General features: G+C 41.8%; 1 protein-coding gene across 2 annotated transcripts in view; it reads right to left on the bottom strand.

The window, feature by feature from the left end:
- The window catches only part of Slc26a3 (solute carrier family 26 member 3), a 38,312-nt gene extending 20,735 nt beyond the window's left edge, over positions 1-17,577 (bottom strand). Inside the window, exons 1-7 of one of the 2 annotated variants that reach the window (XM_021654199.2) lie at positions 17,474-17,577; positions 8,760-8,977; positions 8,114-8,253; positions 6,022-6,132; positions 5,653-5,816; positions 1,445-1,609; positions 131-283 (exon numbers count right to left, since the gene is read on the bottom strand). In XM_021654199.2, the coding sequence (XP_021509874.1) occupies positions 131-283; positions 1,445-1,609; positions 5,653-5,816; positions 6,022-6,132; positions 8,114-8,253; positions 8,760-8,890 (864 nt within the window). In that variant the 5' untranslated portion in view covers positions 8,891-8,977; positions 17,474-17,577. The remainder of the gene's footprint in view (positions 1-130; positions 284-1,444; positions 1,610-5,652; positions 5,817-6,021; positions 6,133-8,113; positions 8,254-8,759; positions 8,978-17,473) is intronic. The other variant, XM_060366735.1, reaches the window with a different exon arrangement.
- Positions 17,578-26,618: the final 9,041 nt, after the last annotated feature.

Genomic DNA, 26,618 nt, shown 5'->3' with positions numbered 1-26,618 from the left:
GAAATCCAACTACATATTAAACCCAGAAACTGGGAGCTATCGCCCGCCTCACGGCAACCTGGGGTACAGATAGGCTTCTCTCCTCAACACTCTAGATTGTGAAAGATACTCTTCTGCTGGCAATCATTACCATGATGAGTTCGATGGGGATGGGCACTGGAAGCTTGTTTCTGTAGCGCTGATTGATTTCTTTGACAACAAACACAACCACAAGAATAACCACAGATGTCACGAGATCTGCAATGTTAGTCTTCTGAATTTGTGTGAAGATTGACTCTAGGACCTGTCGTCGGAAACACAGATGCACTGACGTCCTATATGATTCGTAATTCAAACACATTTCTCTCCAAGACTGAACCCAAATCTAAGGTCTCACCCACACTAGGCAATAGTATATATATTTTTTAATTTCATAGAATTTGCTACTGTTCTGTCTATGGAATCATTTCTAGTTTCTGAGCATTTTTTTTAAGTATATCCTTTCACAATACAGACCTTCTTGTCTGTACCATGCAGACTAATTCTTGAAGGAAGTTGGGTTTTTATATCCACCGGCCCAAGACAGTTCAAGCAGACCTAAGCTGGATTTAATGTACACCCGGTTTTGGAATACTTCTGTGGGGAGTGAGAGTGCTTGGAGCAGGTGCTATCTCAGAATCCCAAAGACAATCCTGTGAGAAGGCCTGAGCTGTTTTGTACTACACTGCTTCACTAAGGCCCAACAGACTGGACCAAAACAAAATGGAGTCATGAACGCTAAATGCTGCACAACCAAGCTGACAGTTTAAGGGAGCAGACTGATTCCAAGCATAACAGTCTTTCACCCCAACAAAAAAAAGAGCCCAATCTAACTTAGTCCGATAAGGTAGTTGTCTCTGCTTTAATCCAAACTGGGATGGAGTTTGAGAAGGGAGAGTAGCTGAAAGTGACCTGCCATGAACCAATCACGTTTCTGTTTTGTCCTATCTGATTCCCACCTTATCAAGCTCACTATTTCTCAGTGGGGTTTGAGACCAAATACGACCATTTTTGAGGGTAACAGAGAGAGTTGTCAGTATCCAAAGTTCTGGTGAATATATCAAAATTAAAAAGCTGATCAAAAGGGAGAAATTAAGTATGTGCAAAAGCTGTCCCTATGCACATTTTAAACTTTTTTGCATATATAATAACTTAGTGTGATGTTTAACTGTACTGGAGTACAGACATGGAACAAGGAACTTCATGTACTTGTGTGTATGTGTGTGTGTGTGTGTGTGTGTGTGTGTGTGTGACAGAGAGAGAGAGAGAGAAACAGACAGACAGAGACAGAGAGAAAGACACACACAGAGAGAAAGAGAACAGGCTGGCCTTGAACAGACACCCACGTGCCTCTGTCTCCCAAGTGCTGGAACTAAAGGCCCCTGTGACTGGCTTTCAGTGTTCTTTAAATGGTAGGAATACTTACTTTGAAAATGGAGAAGGGGTCACTGTGCGCTGGGACGTTCAGCTGTAGCATGAATTTCAGTTGAGAAACCAGAACGTGAATGGCAGCTGCTGTGGTGAAGCCACTGATCAGGGACTCGGATAGGTATATCACCACAAACCCTATCTGCAGAACCCCCAGGAGCAGCTGGAGAGAGGAGGACAAAAGCATGTGTCAGTATAGAACAGGGCACATCATCAAACCAAAGGCTTGCACCTGAGGTGCTTCAAAATGTCAAGCACAGCCTGCGGGAACACTCCTTGAGGAAGCCAGTGCCTCTGTCTCCAGGTACACCTACCAGTCAGGACTCCTCTTGGCCTTCTCTTCCATCTGTCAGGCTGAACATTATATTGCATGGTATTCCGATAGTCCACCATGCCTCCAGGAGTATCAGCCCCATCAAGAACTTCTTCCTTGCCTCCTCATTTTTAGGTGCAGTATCTTCGGAAGACTCACCACGAGCCCTTTATGGCAAAACCTTACCTGGCATCCACCCTCATAAATGTGTTGTGGCATGCATGGATGAGTGGCAAGTCACACCTCAAACAAGTTGCTTCATTTGCTTAGGAAACATGTGATGAGGGCTGGCGAGATGGTTCAAAGGGTTAAAGTACTTGCTGCCAAGGCAGATGACCTGAGTTCAATCTCTGGGGCCCGTACGGTGGAAGGAGATAACCAATCCCCAAAAGTTGTCCTATGAACCTATCTCCTCCCATAAATGCATAAAAGCAGAAAATAAACATATAACTGCATCCTGCATGTTGGAATCGTGAGGTTTTAGCCAGGGCACAAAGGTGCTTACTGTCCCCAAGGCATCATTGTTTACACTGAGTGTGTTAAGTGTCCTCTGCTTCCCCTGCAAACTTGACCTGTCTCCCACACTCATGGCCCCAGAACACAGACAGAACTTCGGGTACACAAAATCCAAACTGGGTCCCATCATTTCACATTCAGAAATGTGTGAAAAACAAATGGCCACAGGTTTGTTAATAGGCTACATACATGCATACTTTTACAACTGACATTTCCATTTTTTAAAGAAATGGTTCTAAGCAATGATATCACTGGGACCTTAAGGAACATCTTGAGAAACCTAGGATATTTTTACTATTCATGACAGTGTTGGCCCTGGAGCTTGGGAATGAAGATGCAATCTCACCGTAATCTTTTTCAGGTTTCTTCCCAAGTCTTTTATGTGGGTAGTTAGAAAAGCAAAGCACCAATTTCCTCCCAACTAAATCGTAGTAGTATCTGGGCATTAGAAAGAAAAAACTTCCAAAGCTAGTGCCATTATATAGTCACATTTGATGACAATTGGATTAAGCATTTCTTCCTTTCCATGTATGCTTTTATCCTGCCGCTTTTATTTCTATCTAGATTGTGTTTATTTGTTTCTATCTAGATCATGTTTACCATTTGGTTGTGGTTAATGACTCTCCCTAAATACTCAGAGACTCTGGAAGGATCTGGGAGAAGATAGGGGAGGGAAGAGGAAGGGAGAGAATAAGATTAAGTTATGTAGCTGGGTGTAGAGCTGCACACCTGTAATCCTAGGGCCTCTCAGGGAGGCAGAGGCAGGTGGATCTCTGTGAGTTCAAGGCCAACCTGGTCTACAAATTGAGTCCAGGACAGCCAAGGCTACACAGAAAAACCAATAAATACATAAATAAATAAAAATCAAGGTACATTATATAATTCTCAAAGAATTAGTGAGAACATTATTTAAAAATACTTCTTTTTTGGTTATTTTGTCTTTTTGTTTTGTTTTCCCAGAGCTGAGGACCAAACATTGGGCCTTGCGCTTGCTAGCCAAGCAATCTACCGCTGAGCTAAATCCCAATAAAAGAAGATATCAGAAGATGGAAAGATATCCCATGCTCATGGCTTGGCAGGATTAACATAGTAAAAATGGCCATCTTACCGAAAACAATCTACAGATTCAATGCAATTCCCATCAAGTTACCAACACAATTCTTTATAGACCTTGAAAGAACAATTTTCAGCTTTACATGGAATAACAAGAAACCCAGAATTGCTAAAACAATCCTCTACAATAAAAGATCTCCATCCCTGATCCCAAGCTATACTGTAGAGCAACAGTAATAAAAACTTCATGGTACTATCATAGAAACAGAATGGTGGATCAATGGAATCAAATAGAAGACCCAGAAATAAACCCACATACTTACAGACACTTGATCTTTGACAAAGATACCAAAACCATACAATGGAAAAAAAAGATAGTACCTTCAACAAATGGTGCTGGTCTAACTGGATATCTACATGTAGAGAAATGCAAATAGATCCATACTTATTACCCTGCACAAAACTAAAGTCCAAGTGGATCTTAACGTAAAACTTTAATATAAAACCAGACACATTAAACCTGTTATAAGAGAAAGTGGGGAAGAGCCTTGAGCTCATTGTCACAAGAGGCAGCTTCCTGAACAGAATACCAACAGCATAGGCTCTAAAATCAACAATCAATAAATGGGACCTTATGAAACTGAAAAGCTTCTGTAAAGCAAAGGACAGTGTCGTCAGAACAAAACAACAGCCTAGAGACTGGGAAAGGATCTTCACCAACCCTATATCTGACAGAGGCTAATATCCAGAATATATAAAGAACTCAAGAAGTTAAACAGCAACAAATCAAGTAATCCAATTAAAAATTGGGGAACAGAACTAAACAGAGAATTCTAGATAGAGGAATATCGAATGGCAGAAACATTTAAAGAAATGCTCTATATCCTTAGTCATCAGGGAAATGCAAATCAAAATGACCCTGAGATTTCACCTTAAACCCATCAGAATGATTAATATAAAAACTCAAGTGACAACACATGCTGGAGAAGATGTGGAAAAAGGGGAACCCTCCTCCATTGCTGGTGGGAATGTAAACTTGTACAACCACTTTGGAAATCAATTTGGTGCTTTCTCAGACAACTAGGAATAGTGCTACCTCAAGATCCAGCTATACCACTCCTAGGCATTTATCAAAAAGATGTTCAAGTACCCAACAAGGACATTTGCTCAACCATGTTCATAGAAGCTTTATTTGTAATAGCCAGAATCTGGAAACAACCCAGATGTCCCTCAATTGAGGAATGAATCCAGAAATTGTGGTACATTAGAATTGTAATTGTGCTACAATAGAATACTACTCAGCAATTAAAAACAAGGAAATAATAAAATTTGCACGCAAATGGTGGGATCTAGAAAAGATCATCCTGAGTGAGGTATCCCATAAGCAGAAAGACACATATGGTATATGTTCACTTATAAGTGGATATTAAACATAACATAGGATAAACATACTAAAATCTGTACACCTAAAGAAGCTAAGCAAGAAAGAAGACTTTGGGTAAGATGCTCAGTCTTCATTCAGAAAGGCAAATGGGATAGACATCGAAGAAGGTGAAAATAAGGAACAATAAGACAGGAGCCTGCCACAGAGGGCCTCTGAAAGACTACCCAGCAGGGTATTAAAGTGGATGCTGAGACTCATAGCTAAACTTTGGGCAAAGTGCAGGAAATCTATGAAAGAAGGGGGAGATAGAAAGACCTGGAAGGGTCTGGAGCTCCACAAGGAGAGCAATAGAACAACAACAACAAAAATCTGGGCCTATGGGTCTTTTCTGAGACTGATACTCCAACCAAGGACCATTCATGGAGATAACCTAGACCCCCTGCACAGAGGTAGCCCGTGGCAGCTCAGTCTCCAAATGGGCTCCCTAATAAGGGGAACAGGGGCTGTCTATTACATGAACTCAGTTGCTGGCTCTTTGATCACCTCCCCCTGAGGGGGAAGCAGCCTGACCAGGCCACAGAGGAAGACTTGAAAGACAGTCCTGATGAGACCTGATAGGCTAAGGTCAGATGGAAGGAGAGGAGGTCCTTCACTATCAGTGGACTGGGGAAGGAGCATGGGAGGAGGGAGGGAGGGCGGGATTCGGAGGTAATGACTGTGGGGCTACAGATAGGATACAAAGTGAATAAATTATAATAAATGAAAAATTACATTATTAAAAGAACTATAAAAAATACCCCCCATAAAAACTTTCTATTGTCCACCCAATGGGGGCAGGCAAACCAAAAATGAGGAGGAAGTCATAGAAAAAGAAGAAACAGAAAGATAGGTACAAGACAAACAGATTTTGGTAGACCAATTACACTAGAATTGGGCTCACCTGGATGATTCCAGAAAGAACAGTTACTGATGCAGCCACCATTATTTTCTCCTGGTCCGTTGCATTTTCTGGAGAGCCTGAGGACAACTCTGGAGCAGTATTGGTACCCGAGGCCACTCTTGTCACTACAACTCCCACCATCATACTCAGAACTGGAAACGGACCTAGTTGACCAAAGGTAAATGATGGTCAGGATATGCCTTCCTATGCCTGAGTTGCTATTCAACCACAAAGTTGCCTTAGCCCTAATTCTCACGGGAAACTGCGAGTCTTCCGAATGAGGCACACTTTGGAACTTACAGGGAGTTTCTAATAGAATTTATGAAGGGTGAACAAAATCAGCACCAATCAAGCCAGCGGTTGACTTACCCACAGATATGTGTCTAGAAGTGCCCAAGAAAAAGTAGGTGAGGACTGGGAAAAAGGCCGCGTACAACCCATAGGACGGAGGGATGTTGACCAGCAGAGCAAATGCTAAACCTGGAAAGACAACAGCCGAGCAATTAGTTTTCAGTAGGTTCTCCTAGTAGCTTAGATTGGGCGTTTGAAGTCACCACATTAACGCAAAATGTGTCAAAGATACAAACACAAGAACTAAAACTAACACTGTTAGAAGAACACAGGAGTATGAATCTTTGCAATCTTGGATCAGGCAACAGTCTCTCGGAAAGGATGCGTATAGCACAAGCAATCAAAGAGTTAAAAATAGAAATGCCTGGGTGGGAATGTGGATCAATGAAAGAGTACTCGCCTGAGGTGAGATGCTCTGTGTTTAAGCCCAGCCCTGAAAAAGCAAAAGCATTCTTCCAAGGATGTGATCATCAAAGACAGCAACGGAGTACTTGGCTAGCAGGCAGGGTGCCTTAGTTTGACTCCTCAGTACTACAAAATAAGAACGTTTGGGGATCTTGGCTGTAGCTCAATGGTAGTATATTTGTCTTGGGTTTAATCTGCTCTCCTCTACATCCACTAAAAACACAGGCAATGGCCATAATGGGTTATCTTTCAGGCTGGGCATGGTGACACGTGTTTGTAATCTTAGCATGGGGACATGGAGGAAGGAAGTTTGGGAATCTGAAGCCAGCCCTGGCTATATGAGACTCTGTCTCAACCTCCCTTCCACTCTCTAGTTTTAGAAACAAAAAGGGAAAGGACAGCACAGAGAACAGAAAAGCTGCCGGCAAGTATATATCAGATAAAGGTCTATTGTCCGAGATACGTAAGCTACTCTTGCAATTCCATAATAAAAGACACAGTCTGATGGCCTAGGGGGGCCTCAAACATGCGATGTTAGCCAAACTCCTGACTCTCCTGCTTCCACCTCCTGGGTGCGGGGGTTACAGGCGTGGAGCCCTGCACTTGATTCATATTATGCTGACAACAGAACCCAGGGCTTTGGGCGTACAGGGCAATCTCTGTACCAACTGAGGCACGTATCCAGCCCTGGAAACCCAAGCGTTTCAAACATCTAGGAGAACTAGGGGTCTAGTCCAGTCATAACGTTCTTGCTTGGTATGTGTCAGGCCCTGGACTTGATCACCAGCACCAAAACAAACAGAACAAAAGGTAAAGGATCTGAAGACTTACTTTTTCCAAAGACACGCAAAGGGGGTACTGAGCACAAGAAAAGAGCGATGCCTGATAAACATCATCAGCTGCCAGAGAATCACAAGCCAAGGCCGCAGGGAGATGCCGCTTCTCACCCACCAGAACCACAGAGAGAGGAGAGAGCAAGCAGTAAGGCGTGGAGGCTTCTGGAGCCACGCGCACTGCTCGGAGGAGCGGAAGTGATGCGGCTGAACCTCGAGCTACCACAGGCCCAGCAGTTACACTCCTAGGGAAGTCCAAGCAACCGAACGTATCTTTACGCAAAGAATTGCACAGAAGTGTCCATAAAAGCCTTGTTCATCATTACCTCTGAGCAGAAATGGCTCAAACACTCGACAAAGCACTCTATAGCCACAGTAGAATGTTGTCCCTGCTATAGTATGAATGAGCTGGAGAGCGCTGCGCTGAGAGAGAAGAACCAGACACCAGGTACCACGGACAATTCTAATTTGCACGAAATATCCAGAACAGGAAAATTCATAGACATGGACAGTGTTGTTAAGGTGACGAGCGAAGGATGGGGAATGGAGTGTTCATCAAAGGATAAAAGGATTCGGTGTGTGCTTGTGTGAAGGGGTGGGGCGACGAAAAGGTAAGGAAAATATGCTAGAATTAGTGGTGTTGGATGCACAACCTGATGGCTATACTAAAACCCATTATGCACATCAAAAGGGTGTCTGGGTATGTAATGTGTTGTCAGAACACAAACCTAGCGTGTATGAAGCCTTGCTCTAGCGCGCACACACACACACACACGTACACACACAAAAGCATTATAATAGTGAGTTTAATTATATGCAAATTATATCTAAAAAATTTTAAAAAGTAACAGAGAAAAAAGAAAAAAAGTTACCTTGTAGTACAGCCACTAGCCCTGTGCTGATGCCAGAAACGATGTCACTCAGAAGCCATTCCTTTATCTTGTATGCTGGCAACCAAGATGCTATGGGGAACAAGGACAGGGCAATTTTCTTGGCCTTTTGTGAAGAGCAGCTGAAAACATTGAAAGCCACAGGTCAGTGAATTAATATCGAATTTTAAGTTTGCCTCCCAAGAGTAGGTAAAAAATTGGCAAAGATAACCTCATTTTAAAAGATGAAACTGGTGATTTCACTCACACTAACAAACACCCCTTGGCCCCTGCCAAAAGCTTGCTGGTCACTACCAGAGAAACTTTTCTGTCTTTGAAGGAAAATGCCAGCTTTTCTCCAGCTATAGCAGAATGTATGTGTGATTCCGAGTCGCGCTGTGCAGCCCTTCCTCCGGTTGGGAATCTCCCCGTCTCCGTCTGTTAGTCTGACTTGGAAGAGCTGCGTTTGTGCCGCTAGCTGCGATGGGGTGTTCTTTTTGCCCCTCCACCTCAGGCAGGGAGTAAGAGGTTTGCAAAGTGAAGACTGACAGACTTCCAGAGCTATGGACTACAGCCAGGAAGGAAAGCTCGAAATTTCGGAGAAACTGCTTTGCTTCTTCCTCATTCCAGGACCTCAAGAGCCTCTTACCTACAGCACTTTCTGAGATGATCCAGGAGCGTCTTGTGATGTCTCTGCGTCTTCTTGAACTCCTCTCCAAAAGTATTCGTGGAATACACTGGTCTGGCCACCACGTACTGATTCCCTATGGCTTCGATCATTTTGCTTCCCCTGGTGACAGTGGCAAGTAGGAAGACCTTTGAAACTATGTGTGAACGCTTCTTCTTGCCGTTAGCAGGTTAAAATGCCTGAAACCAAACAGAGCTTGCTGCTTCTTAAATAACTCAGAGATAATGTGATGCAATTTACAGATGAGTGAGCTCCGAACTGAATGTTACCACCTTTTGAGATCAAAAGAGGCAGGATTACGGGACCTAGGTCACCTTTTGCCGCAGCGATACCGCTTTTCCCTTCAGTGAGCCAACACAACTCCTTCGGGTTAAGTAAGCAGGGCTTTCTTATTTTTATTTTCTATTTTGGAGACAGGATCTCACCCTGTAGCCCTGGCTGGCTTGGAACTTGGGGTGTAGACCAGGCTCACCTGGAACTCACCGAGTTCCTCCTCCCATTGCTGCCTCCCAAATGCTGAGGATAAAGGTACACAGCCAAAAAGCAATAAATTGACTTGCTTTACTTGCTGAACAGTTCTTGAGAATCCATCTCAACTTTTTTTTTTTTTCCTAGAGGTATTTCCAAAGGTATGGTACTGGGACAGTGGGACAGATCAGAGAATATTTATTTCCCTTTAATTCTAATCAGGGTTGCTTTAATTTACATAAGAATTCTGGTTTTTTATAAGACCTCAAAAATTAATTTAATTTGTGACAATCGAAGATATTGGCCATTTATATTCCTACGATTCCTGGGAATTAAAAACAAAAACAAAAACACCAAAACACTCGCTGTAGATACAAAGTATGATTTTGTTTACCTAGCTCATGAGTGACAAGTTCCTGTCTGAGGAAAGGCTGTGGGCAACTGAGAAGCTATTTGAGCCTCTGTTACATGTCGGGACTGAGACTGCCCGAAAGTGTCCAGACTTCTGCTGATGTGTCGGACATGCTGCAGGTGTTCACCACATGGTGGTTACTGTTTAACAGTTAACATTTCCTGCGGCTGGGGTTATAGCTCAGTGTGAGACGCTTGCAGCTCTGAGGCCATGGGTTCAATCCCTAGTGCACATGAGGAAATAAGTCAGTCAAAAATAAAACAACGTCTTCTCCAGAAGGCAGCGGTTCTCAAGGTGGGGGTCGCGACCCCTCTGGCAACCCTCTAGCTCCCAAAACATTTACGCTGCAATGTGTAACTAGCAAAATTACAGTTAGGAAGTAGCAATGAAATAATTTTACGGTTGGGGGCCACCACAGTGTAAGGAGCTGTATTAAAGGGTCACAGTGTTAGGAGGGTTGAGAACCGCTGCTCTAAGGTATCTACATTCATGTTCGCATCTCTGTTTTGTTTCTGTAATATTAGAAGGTCAATTTATAAACTCTCTTACGTACATTATCAGTTCAGCACTCACAGTTCAGACACATTAACTGTTCTCATCATCCTCATCCTACAAATGAGAAAATAATTATGGACACTACCACCCACCACAGTCTAAAGGCCTTTTCTTCATATAGCTAACCATGTCAGAAATGGGACCTCCATTTTCACACCTTTTTGTTTCTTCTATGACGTGCCGTTTATTGTCCAAGATGAACATAACTGAAGCACATTCTGCTAGTATTTCCCCTCTTGGTTTTGCTTACCTACGAGTTTTGTTCTCTGACTTAAATCACAGTGATTAACGGCCATCTCGTGCTGATTGTATCTTGTCACGTAATGCCCCTCCTCACCCCACCGTCTTCCCTGCATGTTCACAGCCTTCACATCACAGCAGGAACTAGAGGCAGACTTCAGTTCTTGGCCTCACCTGATCTCTCTGTGATCACCCCCTTTAGTTCCAGGGAAAGTTTCCTACTATCCTCTAACTTCCTCCGTGAATCAGCCTCTGAGAGTGTGTGCCGTTTCCTCTAGCCTATTTGATCTTGAACTTTACTGTGACTTTTAGACTTCTTCACAGTCTCTCCCTCAGCCTGTTGTCGCTTGTCTTTGCCCCTCTTTGGTTCTCCCCCTCACTTCCAAGTCTCCTGCCCTACGGGCTGTATAGTACGTCACATCAGAACCTGCTTATGAAGCAGGTTTGGCTTGCTCTTTGCACTAAATAGTGTGTTTTTGTTTGTTTCTGGCTGTCTGGCCAATTGCCAACACTGTGGCTGGGACATTAGCACTTACAATCAGTCTATGGTCAGTGACTTCTGATGCTGTGAATGTCTGGCAAAGGCTATCTACAGGGAGGGCTCCAAAGGCCTTCAGATCAGGAGGACTCAAGATGGTCCTTCTCCTGTCATATGTAGCTATGGAGGCTCAGGGGGAGTATTTAAGTTTGGTTGCTTTACTCATATTTCCTACCTAGGCGTTCACACAAGCTTACTAGTTTTCTTCCCTATTTAGAAACAAAAACAAAACATAACTCTGACAATGCATCTTTTCTTCTTTTGACCATTATATTTTCTTTCTGCACAGCCATTATTTTATTTCTCTCTTCATTCATTCATTCATTCATTCATTCTTTCTTTCTTTCTTTCTTTCATTTGATTTTTGTCAGTGACAGCGATGGCAGGACTAGCTAGCCCCTTCCTGAGATTACCACAGCGGGCTCTTTAACGCCCCTCCTACTTGCGGATAGATCAAGAGCCTGAACTCTGGCCCTCTCACTGCACGGTGGAGACAGCTTCCTTCTCACAGAGAGCTCGGAGGCAGGGGGGTGCTCAAGAGAAAGAATCAGGAAAGTTGAGAAATCTGTACAGACGTATGAGAGATCGAGAACCAGACTCTTTCCCCACTGCTCTCCTGACAAAACGCTGCTGTCTCACACCCAACAGGTAACAAACACCCTGAGTTCAGAGCCAGTCACCCAGGCGTGCCTCGGTGGTCCCGGCTCCAGACAGTCATGAATGCCCGCAGTTCAACGTGTCTGCGCTTCCTGGGAGCAACTTACTTCAGTTAAGAATTCAAGCGATTTTATTAATTTGTTTTTTCACTCACATGGCTCACTTTTTCTTTCCAGAAACTCTCGGGGAAAAATTATGTGTGGCCCCTGGAACTTGCAATTCCAGCTGCAAGTGTTAGACCGACATTAATGGATCCCCATGCTTTGTTTTACATCTTTGTGGTTCGAGTCTCTTTGGGCTCCCTAAAGTGCCGGTGACTTTAGGTAACTGGAATTCATTCTTGGAGTACTTGGCTCCCACTCATCTTGGAACTTTGAGATTTATTTGTAAGTGTTTCCATTTTTATTTACTTTCTCAAGCTGTATACTTTTAAATTTATTTGGTCTTTATGGTATCTATTAACACAGAGAGACACACATGTACATGTATGTAAATCTACATGCGTCGGTGCCAAACCAACGCATTTTGTCATTCTCTGCTTAAAAAATATTTTAGCAGAAATTTAATCCTAGGGTTGATTTCTGAAGTCCAGTTTCTCAGCTGAATTATTCCTATGTATTAGTAACATTTTGAGAACTCCAGGAATTGGCATTGTGCATTCCTTACCCACCCCTGAGTTCCACCTGATCACGTGGGAGCCTCCCCTGTGGCTGCCCCGCTCTGCAGAGGTGTGCCTTATGGCCTGACCTCTCAGGCCTTATCTAGCATTCTGGCGTCAGAGCCCTAGCTTTCTCCTGGGAAGCATCTCACTTGAACCAGCAGTTCTACCAGCAATGCCAGCTCTCACTCTGACCAGTGTGAGGCTAGATGGAATCAGGGAATGATAATGTCAGTATCAGAGAGGTCAAGTGCTGGTCATGAGTAGCTGGAAGGGGAAAGAGGAAGGCTTACCCGAGATGCCGGGAAAAGAAGTCGGAAGGATAACAGTTTAGAGTGCACAGTACTTTCCTGCTACAGACATGATTCTCTCGGCTTTCCTTTGCTTCTGAAACGCAGCAGGACAGCCAGTCTCTGCCGTTGGCCTGCAGATCTACGCTGTTGACAAACAGCTAGGCTACGTCTTTGGGAGACATAAATACAGGACCACTATTGTATAAAACATGGGAAACATTTGTTTCCCCCCTGCCCTTCTGTGATGATTGCTTGAAGGCCATTAGTGACCCACAAACACTTCCAAGGCTGTTCAGAAGCCAGATCATTTCACGGAAACAGGGTTGAAAGTCTGATGTAGAAGGTGTTTAAAGGTAACAGGACAAGAACAAGGGACCTGAGGGAGTGAAGGCAGCCTCTCCATGTGTCCAAGACGAGACTGTTAAAGATCATGTTCATGTGGCTAATTCACATTCCTCAGTCTGCTCTCCATAGTGGGTAAGAGCATGCATAACAGATACCTTGAATTACTAGTTTAATAGGAATGTTTACATACGGTGGTCTTCAAACATCTTTTCGAAACTCAGCTCAGTTTTACCTTGATTTTAATTTAGACTGTGAACTGTCTGTTTTTCACCAATTCCATCATTATGTTGTACATTTAATGGGGCGGGGGGCGGGAGGAGAGAGAGCAGTCAAGCCTAATTTAGACTTTTAGAAAAGAGTGAAACTTGTGTCAGCCATGATGGTACTTATCAGTAATTCTATCATTTGGGAGTTACAGGCAAAAGGATCAGAAGTGCGAGTCCAGTTTATCTCAAACGTTTGGCAGGCGAGCATGGCTGGCTTCAGGGCTTTGCTGGCAAACGAGCCCAGCCTTGGTTTTCTTAATTTTAGAAGGAAGAAGCTATTTGTCTTTCTGATAGAGTTGTTCTCTAAGGCATAGAGACTTCTTAGCTCTGATTGTTTTTTTCACGTAACAGCTTCAAGACTGAGTTTTAGATGAACAGTACAGACCCAATTTGCAACACTGTCTATGCAACAAAACCAACCAAGACCTGATGGACACAAATTATGGTGGTTAAAAGAAAACAGCCCCTATAGCCCCATAGGGAATGGCATTAGTAGGAGGTGTGGCCTTGTTGGAGTAGGTGTGGCATTGTTAGAGAAAGTGTGTCACTGCAGGCAGGCTTTGAGGTCTCAGAAGCTCAAGCCGGACCCAGTATATGTCTGTCTCTTCCTGCTGCCTGTCGATCCAGATGTAGAACTCTTAGCTCCTTTTTCAGCACCATGTCTGCCTACACACCTCCATAACCATAATGGACTAAAACTGGAAGCCAGCCCCAATGAAATGTTTTTCTTTATGAGAGTTGCCATGGTCATGGTTCTCTTCATAGCAAAAGAAGCCCTAACCAAAACATACATAGTAGTGCTGTCAATTTTTCTATGACTTTCATGTTCACTCTGAGCTTATCTCCAAAGAAGTAGCATTTTTCCACCCTCACCAAAGTTTAAACCCCTTTTTGAAGAATCTACAAATCTAAGCTTATTAGCATGGGCTGAGAGACACTTTAAATTTAGGCTCGTATGTATTATACAAATTATTTTCTCCTGCTTTGTCACAAGTCCAGTAGTAAGTTTCTAAAACACCATGAAATTTCACATCCTATGTCCTTGCCCACATTGTTGTCTTTATCTGTGATGTTTTCCAACACCCGCTACATTCCAATTCACCCTTAAAAATATTCATTTGACCCCACTGTTCTCTCCTTTCAACAGGCATTGATTGACCTAAAGTGTGTCAGAAACTCAGTGATACATAATAAAAAGATGCCGAAAAGCTTCCTGGGATCCCTCAGCTGGACTTAACCATTTCCTTTTTGGAAGTACCCTAGGCATTTTCTTATTCCACGTCATACTGTATTATCATTATTTGTGTATGGTTTTCTCCCCAATAAGACTGAGTTTCCTAAGAGCAAAGCTCAAATCTCAGTTTTGTTTTTTTTTTTTCCTTTTGTAAAAGCCCTGTAATGTAGTAAGAATGCAAGAAGATTTTTTTTGGAAGTAAAATATGAACAAAATATTTTACGCATACATGATGTAGCCCTAACATTCAAGTTTACACATATAAAATGATTGGGACAGTTAATAAATTGAGAGAATGATTGGAACTGAGGAATGTTTCATGCAGATCTCTGTCACGAGTTAGACCTTAGAAACATCACCCATTTCTTGCAAGACTGATGAGAAAGAAGCATGGACTCAGCAGAAATAGCAAGGCTGTGGGGGCAGGCAGGGGACTTTCATACTATTGCTGGAAATGTAAATTAGTGCAGCAATTATGGAAATCAGTATTGGAGTTCTTATAACAATTAAACATACGCTAGCACATTATCTACCCAAACCACTCCTAGGCTTATACATTAATGAATCTAAGTCAGCACACAGAGGAAATGCCTGCAACACCTATGTTTATTGCAGCACTATTTCAATCTCTGAGTGAGAAATCAGTCTGGGTCTCCATAGCAGGTGAATGGATAGTGAGAACGGGACAGATATGCATACATATTTATGTTATTCAGCCTTAAAGAATTACAGAATTATGCAGTTTGCAGGAAAATGAGTGACGCCAGAGGTCATAAAGCAAATAAGCCAGCCTCAGAAAGACGGCTTGTTTTTATTCATACTGTCCTAAATGAAAGTTTGGGAAGAAGAAGGGAACCAGTGGGAGGTGGGCAACAGAGTGATAGGGGAAATACGCGAGAAATATACTCATGTATGAAAATGCCATCACGAAGCCCACTATACTGTACAATGACTATGCGCCTCAGAGCAGGTGGGCAGTAAGAGATAAAAAAACTGCACAGAAGACTTGTTGGCCAAAAGAAGAAGTGGAAAAATCATTAGAGATACAATGAGAGATGCTATAGCAATTGTCAGACTAGTAGGTTCAGAGGACAGTAAAGAGAACCCCTGGCCACTCCCATAGGCCTTGTGGTTTTCGGAGCACTTTTTATTTCCTACCTGCAGATGAGGTGGGTAGGTGTTATCATTGCCACTTCACAGGCATAGACTGAGATGAGAGACAGTAAATGGCTTTCCTGACTCTTGAGAGCAAGGTGACAGAGCTAGGGATGAAAAGCCAGGTTCCGTGACAGACCCACTGTGCTTGCAGCACGTTTTTCTCGGCGAGTTAATGTGGGAACATGCCAACCCTGCTCTGGAGAGAGAAGACACAACCCAAGAGCGTAGGGCTCCTGGAGAGCTGCCCTGTCCTTGAATGGAGAGACTCCGTTCTCAATGCCACACACACATAATCGAGGTGAGGTAGCCTGGTAGACTGAAGACTCCATCTTAAGTCACCTGGTTTGTCCCAATCTTTGGGCCTTAGCAGAATGAAACCATGGCAGGGGAAAGCTCTCCTTTCTCTCTCTGTTTGGAGAAACACAACCTTTATTGTAGACAAATGCTAGAGTATATTATTAGTAATTTATTCTAGTAACTTAAAAATTGTCCATTTTGCCAGACGTGGCACATGCCTTTACTCCCAGCACTTGGGAGGCAGAGGCAGTTGGATTTCTTGAGTTCGAGGCCAGGCTGGCCAACAGAATGAGTTCTACGATAGCTAGAGATACATAGTCAGACCGTGTCTCAACAACACAACAACAAAATAAACATTATTAATCAGGATGCTGTGCTCACTCCTGCAATCCCAGCACTTGTTTCCTGGGGCAGTATGATGGCCATGAGTTAGGCTCTCTCATGAGTTCCAGGCCAGCCTGGGCTGCAAAGTAAGACCCTATCTCAAAAAACAAACAAACAAATAAAAACAGATGACAATGACAACAAATCCATTCTCATTTTGTGAACAGTTTCCTTGGTGGAATAACAATAAACACACAAATAATAATAACACCCTGCACTATATCGCCAAATGACTAATTCACTTTGAAAAAAAGAATTATTTGGTCTTTAATTTAAACAATGGTTTAATACATTGTTTATTTATACATTTAAAAACATTATAAAGCTGACTTATACCTGTAATCCCAACACACAGAGGGTTAAGGCAGGAAGATATCTATGAGTTCAATACCAGCCTAGGGAATTTGAGATCAGTCTGGGCTATGTGGTGAAACCCTGTCTCAAACAAACCAACCATCCAATAAGAATATTGTAAAATGAAATGTTCTGGCTTAAGAGAAAGAAATTGAATCTAGTTAGCATTGATCAATGACAGCACAGGTGCCCTGTGCTATCCTCAGTTAGTCATGGCATCGGGCACTCAACTGCTGCCAGTGGCAATCTCCCCCCCCCCCGGCTCCCCTGCCACCTCTGCCTCCTTTTACTCTCTGTGCCCATTGCTGTTACCTTTCCTCTTTTTCTCCTTTCCTCTACTGTTGGGCTTTGTCAGGTGTCTGGAAGGTAAAGCCCTCATGTCTAGGACAGGTGGCCTTTCCCAAATCCCTTCTCACAGGTGATTCTCTCTCCTGTTGACAACTTTTTCTAGAAGCTTGCTGTGTTTGCTAGCCTTTCAGAGCAGATAACCTGCCCGCAAGACCCAGTTTAGGTGAAGAATTAGTGCAATTATCTGAATAATCAAGGCAAAACCCACTCCTATCTCTGAAAAAGCTATGTTAGTCTCAACAATGCACACAACCATTTCCTTGGTAATTAAGGCTCCTCGGACATTGAATTCACATTACTAGTGTTCCAGATACTTTCTTTTAGCCTACTAGTGAAACCAATCAAAGTAATCATGCTTGTAAACTCAAGATTATAATAGTCACCTCTAAATAAGCTGTGTTAAGCAAAACTATTTTTGAGAAATAGCAAATCAGCTTGAGTACAATGATTGTCAAGTTTAGTTCCTACCTGGATATACCCAGTGAGGAGTTTCAGCAACAGTGGAAAATTTTTGAGATAAAGCAGTTCTGCACTAGAAGACCGTATGTATCTGGTCGAGTCTATAGACTCGGCGTGCATCCATGTGTATTATGGATGTCTTTATATAGGTTATATAAAGTGGTGGGCAAATTACCTTTCTGTCAGCTTTAATAATTAACTTTCATTAACTTTTACAACAATGGAAAGATTCCAATATGGTCTTGACCTTTGAGACGCTGATCAGCAGAAGTGATGATGACAACAGCTTCCTTGAGTTCCTGGTGAGATTAAACCACCCACTGCTCATGTGTGTGTGTGTGTGTGTGGCAGAGAGATTTCATTGGCTTGCAGTGATTTGCACAACCATGTTTAAAAAAGAATTCGCAAGTGTTATCTCTCTGACATTTCACCTACCAGCTTTGATGGGAGTGCAGAGGTTTGGTTTCTTGGCTGGATGACTTCACAAGACTTAGTGGCTGCAAAAGACTGTGTACAAGTTAGCTCCTGGTACAATAAAGGCCCTCTCTAGAAATGCTCTTTCAATTCTCCTGGCAATAGCCCCGTGTTCGCAGTCTGAGTTCTGGTCCCACCACGGCTTCAGCTACGAGCAGTAATCCCTCTGTTTTCAAAGTCAATAAATATTTCAGCCCTCTTCATGTTTAACTTCTTAGCCTTTGACCTTGCTGCTGTCCTCTTCACAGTCTCCTCCTGTTAAAAGGTTCATATGTGTTTTTATCTGACTTCATTTTCCACCTTCCATGTCATTGCCAACTGCTTGTCTACCAGGTCCCCTCTTCAGAGCTCCCAAGATTCTGTCCTGGGCTCTGTTCTCATCATGGTCCTCAGAGGCCCTCAGATTTCTAGCTCCAGGCTGACTTGCCCAGGAATTCTGAAGGACCACCTTGATGACATCTAGACCTGCCGTACCTGAGTCTGAGCCCTTGGTTTTCCTTTGAAATCTGCTTTAGTTGTTTTCCATTTCAGAAAGAGCACTCCCCTCTGCTCACGTCAGAAAGCACGGGACCATCTTCCTTTTGTAGACAGTCTCCCCACCTCCATCCATCTATCACCTGCTCCATCTTCTCTTTGCCAATACAAAGCTACCATTTTACCCCATCATCACCTAAGCTGTCAGCATCTTTTGCAAGAGCCCCTTGCTACCATTCCTGGTTCTTTTCAACAAGTCCTTCATGGCTTTCTCTCCTAGTGACTTACAAATACAGCATCATAACTTAAATATCCACATTTATAACTTGTGTGAAGTTTGACTCCTTCATCAGAATGACAGGCTCAAGCGTGGAAGTGTCCTTGACTTTGTTCTGAGTACCGACCGCTGCATCTCTAGCACCCATGACGAATCATTTGCAGAATAACTGACAGTTACTGAATGAATTATATATGATATACACAGGTCTAAAAGAGTGGGAAGGTTGCTGAAGTTTGTTCTGAGTTAATTTAACCCATGTTTAAAATCTGTCTCTAATGAATTAGTTGTAGCACCATTTCTCTCTTTATTTTATCCCATTTTCCTTTTGAGACAGTCTCACAGTGTGGCTCTGACTTGCTTGGCCCTGTCTATGCAGGCCAGGCTAGTTTCAACTTCACAAAAATCTGTCTGCTTCTGCCTCCCAAGTGCTGGGATTAAAATTTGCCACCACACTCAGCTAGCCCATGATTTTAATAATAATAATGGCTAACATTAATTTAGTTCTTACTGTGGACCCAAAACAGTGTATGTTTATTTTATTGGATTTTATTTTATTAAATTACATTTAATTTTTACAAGGACCAAACATAGCACAATATTTTAATTCATATTCTAGTTACAAATTAGTCTATTGAGATTTGATGTCAGTGGGGGAGCCAGTCAGAACCAGGAGACTTAGCTCTGGCATTTCTTTAATAACTACGGAAAGCCATTTTTGATTACTTAAACAAACGTATGGCTCACTTGTTCAGAGCAATGTACCTTGATCTGCATGAACTGCATGTTTCGGTTTGGGTGCTGAAAGAAGTGGAGAATGTTGAACCTAAAAATAGAGTCTCAGAAGCAGTGATCAGAACCAAAATAGTTTATTTTAGAGCAGATAGGAGAGCTTGTGGCTGGTGAATGCACTCTGAGCAAAGACAAACGAATGACATTTCTATTTACTCATGATAACCAACTAGAGAACTTAATAGAAAGATTCTTTTGAGACTTGTAACAAAAGCTACAAAGATTACTGTGGCTAAAGCTTATCCATAGGCACACAAGAAATCTAGGGAGGAAATTACAGACTTTTAAGGATAAACAAAGTTGAGGAAAACTATAAAGCCGTAATTTTCGTGGATGGGGAGGCTCAATATCTTAAGGAGTTTTATTTAAAGTACATGCTATTGTTATAACAATCATCATCAAAAAGAAAGGCCAAGTCAAGCTTGAAGTAGAAAACAAAAGTTGAGAGGCTTAATTTGCACTATATACATTTTGTTTTTATTGCTAATTGATGGAGGGAGGTTAGCTAACCGCGGACATCGCGTCACTAGGCAGGTCATCCTGGGCTGTGTAAAAAAGGTCGCAGACCTGAGCCCAGAGGCAGAGAAGTAAACAGTGGCTCTCCATGGGCTCTGCTTCAGTTCTGGTTTCCCAGTTCCTGCCCCAACTCCCTTCATTGATAGACTGTAATTTAAGCTGAAGCACCGCCCTTCTAAAATCAAAAGTAAAAGGATGTACATTTTAAAAATAAAAAAAAAAATTAAATCTGTAATAATTGTGACAGGGCTGTGTTTGTGAAATGGGAGATAATGAAATCAATGGGAGCCGACCAGAAGTCTTAGAAGCATACGTTGAACCTATCATGATAGAGGTTCTATGATGGTAAACTGTCTACCCACATGGAAAAATGTCCAGGTCAGATCTCCTGGTGTTCAGGAATTAGACACAGGAGGATGGTGGATTTGAAGCTAGCATGCTCCTATGTCAAAATTGTTTTTCTTTTTAGATTTCAATTTTGCAGCATACCTACAAAAATTAAGATAACTAAAAATCCAAATACAAAGAGTAGGAAAACTAATCCTTAAAGGCATAAAATAATATGCCAATATAATCTCTAAAAATATGTCTTAAGCAACTTATAAAATATGCATAGCTCTCTTTTTCTTTTATTTTTTTGATATAAAGTTTCATTCTTACGTTCTTTTTTCCTTTCTTCTTTTCTTCTTAGTTTTTTTTTTTTTATTCAGGGTTTCTCTGTGTATTCATAGATGTCCTGGAAAACTCCCTCTGTAGACCAGGCTGGCCTGGATTCAGAGATCCACCTGCTTCTGCCTTGAGTGCTGGGGTTAAAGGTGTGAGCCACCACCACCCAGCTTAAATATTCATATCTTCAAGGAAAAATAGTTAAATTCAACATCATTAAAATTAAATTATGAAAGTAAAAGTGAAGATAGGTTCCAGACTGGAGAAGCAATTGGCTCCACTCAAATATTTTAAGAAGTTATATTATTATTATTATTATTATTATTTTATATGTATGGAAGTACTTTTATCTGCATATGTCTATATACCACATAGATGGTTGGTGCCCAGTAGAGGGCAGTATGTCTCCTGGAACTGGAGTTACAGACAGTTGTGAGCTAAATTGTGGGCTCTAGGAATCACATGCAGGTCCTCTGCAAGAGGACCACTCTTGCAGTGCTGTTAACCACTGAGCCATCTCTGCAGCCCACCAATTGAATCTTAAAAATGATTACCAATAGAGAAGAAGAACTCTTAAAAATCAGTAAGACAAATGGCAGAACTTACAGACAATGCAAATGCCAGTTAACATATCAGAACAATCTTAATTACACTGAAATTCAAGAAAATATAAACTAACAATGAAAAACATTTTACATCCAGCAGCGATAACAGCAGAGCTTTCTGTTTGAGTAGGGCAGAAAGAAAAAGAAAAGCACGATTTCTAATGCAAAATTTGCTATAGGGCCTTTGAACAGATCCTTGCAGATCACTGAAGAGTTCTTAAACTTAATCTTTATTTGTTTTGTGGTATATTTGCTTTTGCTTGTCAGACACTAAGAGCAAAATGCTTGTCTAGGGTGTAGCTCGGTGGCAGAACACGTGCTTAGAGGCTCTGCTCTCAAGTCCTCAGAACGAAATAAAATAACAAAACAAACCAAATCAAAACCAAAACCCAAATGGCTGACAACGTTGTCAGGGGTGTGGAAGTTTAACAGTTCTCACATTACTGAGTAAGCACACACACAGCCATCTTTTTCCTGAACAGTTTTAACTATTTTATCATTAAAGGTGAAGTTTCACATTTCTAACACTTGTGAAATTCCTCTCTCAAGTGTCTATCCTGTCGGTTACGCGTGTTTCAGGATGCTCAGCCGTAATCGCTAAAAAGTAGCAAAGGAAATAACCTAGACATCAAAAGTCATACATCGAATAAAGAAACCATGCTTTTAAGAAGACAACAAAACAAAATTATTTGTTCCCAAGATGATATTCTGTACAATGATTGTTGGGGCCTGAGGATGGGGAGGGATGTTGTTGATTCATAGATACAAACTTCATATTATAAAAATGAGTATATCTTGAAGCTCTCATATATAGTATTGTGGCTAGTATGAACAATAACACTTAAAATTTGCCAAGAGAGTAACAGATCTTGAATGTTATCATACACACACACACACACACACACACACACACACACACAGAGAGACAGAGAGACAGAGAAAGTGGCAGAGACCAACAAGACAGATGGAGACAGGGACAGAGGAACAGGAAAGCTGGACATAAAGATGTATGCCTCTAATACCAGGGCTTAGGAGGCTCAGGCAGGAGGATTGAGAGTTCAAGGAGGCCAGTCTGAGTTACATAATAAGAAACTTTCAGGGAGACAGAAACAAAGGGGTCATTAAAAAGAAAAAATGCTTATGATTCATATTCATAGATACATAACAGGTATATGTAAACAATGAGAACATAAAAAGAAACCGGACTATGATTGTCATTGGGGGGATGTATAGGACTAGGGAGTGAGTTTCAACTTTTTTTTTTCCTATGGAAGATTCATTAAAAAAAAAAAAAAAGATAAGGTGTACACTAATTTTCTAGGGCTGCCAGTACAAAGCACCATAAAACACACCTATAAGGCGAATCAGAAAAGGTATTTCCCCTCACTTCTGAGGACCAGAGATGCAAATTCAAGGTGTTCAGCAGAGCTGATTTGCAGTGAGATACTTCCATGGCCAGGCTATGACGCTGCCTCCTCCTACCTTCCAGGGATGGCTTCTGTCTCTTGCACCCTTGTCTGGTGGCATCACTCCAGTTTCTCTGGCCGTCTCCATAAGCTGTTCTCACTGTGCCTCTCCATCTCTTCCCTTTATAAGAACAGCATTAGTTACTTTGGATCAAAATCCTGTTCTACTCTGGAAAGAGTTTGTCCTGATTCCATGTGCAATGGCCCTGTTTCCAAACACCCGAATACTGAATGCCTGAAGTGCTGCAAAGTTTTCAGCATCTTTTTCAGAGGTGCATTTCTGTCCATAACAAGATATAACTTTCAAGCAATGAAAAATGCCACTTTCGAATATACGTTTTAGTGGGCTTTAACCAATGATTATACCCACATGTATTCGTTTTTTTAATTGATCCTATGGCAAATTGCTGCACACTTGATCTGAAACAACACACATTTATAACCTTATACTTCTGCAGGTTAGAAGTCTTCCATGAGTCCTACTAGACTGAAATCTGTGTCCTACAAGGCTGTGTTCCTTGCTGGAGGCCCTAGAGGAGACTCTTACCTTGTCTTTTCTCGTCTAAAGGTCACCTGCATTCCTTGGCTCATGGCTTTTCCATTTTTAAAGCTGGCAGCATTATATCTCTCTCCTCTTGCTTCTGATGTCAATATACTCTGCCTACACTTGTAAGAGTCTCTCTCTCTCTCTCTCTCTCTCTCTCTCTCTCTCTCTTTCTCTCTCTCTCTCAGATAATATCCCCATCCTGAGTCTTTACCCCTAATCACATTCAAGGAGATTTTTTTCCTGCCATATAAAGTGACATAGGTTCACAGGTTTGGCATATCAGGACATGGTCAGCTTTGGAAGCCATTATTCTGTCTAGCACCCTGGATGACATCCACTCCATCAAAGTGGAGAGCATTTCCATCCCACCAGGAGACATAATTGTCCTTCCACCGCCAGTCCCAGCCAGTTCTGCCAGGGCAGTCCCCACTCTGACTTCATCAGAGGCTTGATGAGCTTGAGTCATTCTTGATCTTCATATAAAGGGGAGAGACAGCATATCCTTGTGTGTTATCTTGTTTCTGTCTCACAGTTTAATATCTTTGTAGCTCATCTAGAATGTTGCCCTTTTTTTTATTGTTGTGTAGTAGTGCGTTGTATAAATGTGCTAAATTTTGTTCATAGTTCTCACGTTGATGAGTCTGTGGACTGTTTCCAGCTTGAGACTGTTATGAATATTCTTATATATAATGTTTTGTGAACAGGTGTTTAATTTCTCTGTAATGCTGTGAGAATTTCTAGGCTATGAGACAGAACTATGTGTAAAACTCTGGAGTAGTTTTAGAAAAATAGTTTATTAATTATGATTCTTATCATCATTGCTGGGAAATCTTATTTGTTCTGTATCTTGCTAACAGTTGGTATTATCAATTTTTGGTTCTGGCTAGTATAATAAGTGTTTATTTCTTTAGAAAAGAAGCAAAAAAAAATCAAAACCACCTTATACTAATAGCTGTTTACCTTTATATTTGATTATCCCAAATACTTAGGAAATAAAGTATTTTTTTTTCTCCTGCCAAATTTTATCCTTGGAATTGCATGCTTTGAATAAGTCCTCTTGGCTTTCTACCATTCTATTTCTTGAAGACGGTCAATGTTTGCGTGTGTGTGTGTGTGTGTGTGTGTGTGTGTGTGTGTGTGTCTGTATGTTTGGGTACATGTGTATGCCTGTGTGTATGTAGGTATGTGTGTGGTGGGGGTGCTTATTCATGGCTAGGACAGTGGTTGACATCAAGACGTCTTCGTCAGTCATTCATGCACCTTACTTTTTACACAGGTTTCTCAATGAACCAGGAGCTCACCATTTTGTCTGTGTTGACTGGCCAGCAAGCTCCTGGAGTCTGCCTGTCTTCATCCACCTTCTGCCTCCCCACAAACCTGGGGCTGCAGACATGTGCCTCCAAGGCGAGCTTTTAAATGGATGCTGGCCAGCCTCAGGTGCTCATGCTTGAGAGCAAGCACTTTGTCCACTCAGTCATCTCCCTAGCCCATATTTTTATCTCTCTACCCCAGTACCTAACACAGTGCTGGGCATGTGACCAGTGTTGGAACTGCTCTCTCTCTCAACAGAACCCTACACTTCTGAGAGTGTGATGAAACCTCAGTTCTATTCCATTTACAAACTTAGATTGAGATAAAATCCATTATTATTATTTTTCTTTACTAATGGCATGTTCCCACAAACCATCAAGTTTTCTATCCAAGCGCTGTTCAGAAGTGACATGCAGAACTCGGCGCACTGCTGGAAGGCCAGCTGTCATAGTTAGTAACCTGGCTTTGTCCTGCCCTCCCACCCTAAAGGACATGGACTCACACTTAGGTTGACTCCTCCTAGAGGCAGGGACTTCTGGATAAAATTTCCAGAACCTCCTTTGTGTGGGCACCCCCTGGATAAGTGGAACTACCACCCCTCATCAAAGAAGCCTCTTTTTACAACAAAGGGAAAATTCCATAGTTTATAGAAGATTCTCAAAGGTCAAGAAATGCAAGAAGTTATATAGCAGGGTTCACAGGTTTAGTATTGTGACAAAATTGATCAGTTATGAGGAGTTTTGCAAAAAGAAAAAAAAAATAGTAGAGCCACTGAAAATAACTGACTTGATGGATCCCTGCCCTCCCTGAATTGACTAAATTTCAATGATTTATAGAATAGGTCAAAACATTTACCAGCTTAATGCAGGTACATTTCCAGATATCACTGTGAAATGGAAAGAAATTGAACTGGGAAAAAAAATCTCTTGATCTTAGAAATAAACAGTAAGAGTTCAACTCCCTCACACTTCAAATCACAGTCTGCCCTCTCTGTGCCCACACAAATGATCTCTCTTTAGTTATTTTATTGTTTTATTTATTTATTTATCCATTTATTTATTTATTTATTTAACTTATGGTCTTCATAAGGACTTTAGTCTCCAAAGAAGTCAAAGCCATCAAAGAAAATAATTCCTACAGTTAATAGAAATGTTTGTTAATCCCTCTTGGCATCAAGATAGGTCTAGAGACAACAGATGGTAACTCATATTTCAGAATGTCAAGGAAAAGAATCAGGGTAGCCAGTAGCCAACCAGAATCCAGATTTCTAGTGTTGCATTTTTGGTCAAAATCAAAACTTGAGACTGCATGAGGAAATTCAAAATCAATCTTGTGTAATGTGCTTTTAAAGACTGCCTTTCAATTGGAACATCGTGGGTTAGGGCGACGGTCATCCTGGGATATTTGTGTTGGGAGAGGGTGGCTGAGGAAAGATTGGTATGCCGCCGAAGCACTTGCAGGAAGTAGTCATTGTACAGATATGACAAGTCACCTGGGACTCATGACTCTCATTTCATGCATGCCATAGTTTCTTTATGGCTTCTTATTTCAATTCGTTTTATTACGTGTAGGAGTATTGGACTTCTTATAGCAATATTGGAATGAAGGATTAAATTTTATAAGTTTAAATACAACATTATGACTTTCTGCCCTCATCATGTCAGACCTTCCTCGCTTTGCTAGAGTCTTCATTTTAAAGGTAGGCAACCTATAAAAAAATGGGTGTGCAGAGTGGGTGTGGGATAGCTGGATTTGTCATTTTGAAAGGACTGCACACTTTATGGCAGACATTATTTAACATTTGGGAAGTGAGCCAGCTTCATCTTTGGAAAGAATTAAAGAGTTGGCAGGGTTTACACCAGTCCGCTGTGGTGGGATTTTCTACTGAATGACCAAGACTTCTAACATAGGGGTTGTCTACATGAGTGCCAGCCTCCGAAGCTGAATTAATCCTTCTCATTTCCCTGCCAGGTCCAGCGACCCTCTGTGGCTAGTCTCCTAAATCTTGATACGTCTTACTTGGTTC

This window comes from Meriones unguiculatus, chromosome 1 (genome assembly GCF_030254825.1).
Source record: "Meriones unguiculatus strain TT.TT164.6M chromosome 1, Bangor_MerUng_6.1, whole genome shotgun sequence".
Lineage (NCBI taxonomy): Eukaryota > Metazoa > Chordata > Mammalia > Rodentia > Muridae > Meriones > Meriones unguiculatus.
This window is presented reverse-complemented; position numbering and strand designations above follow the sequence as displayed.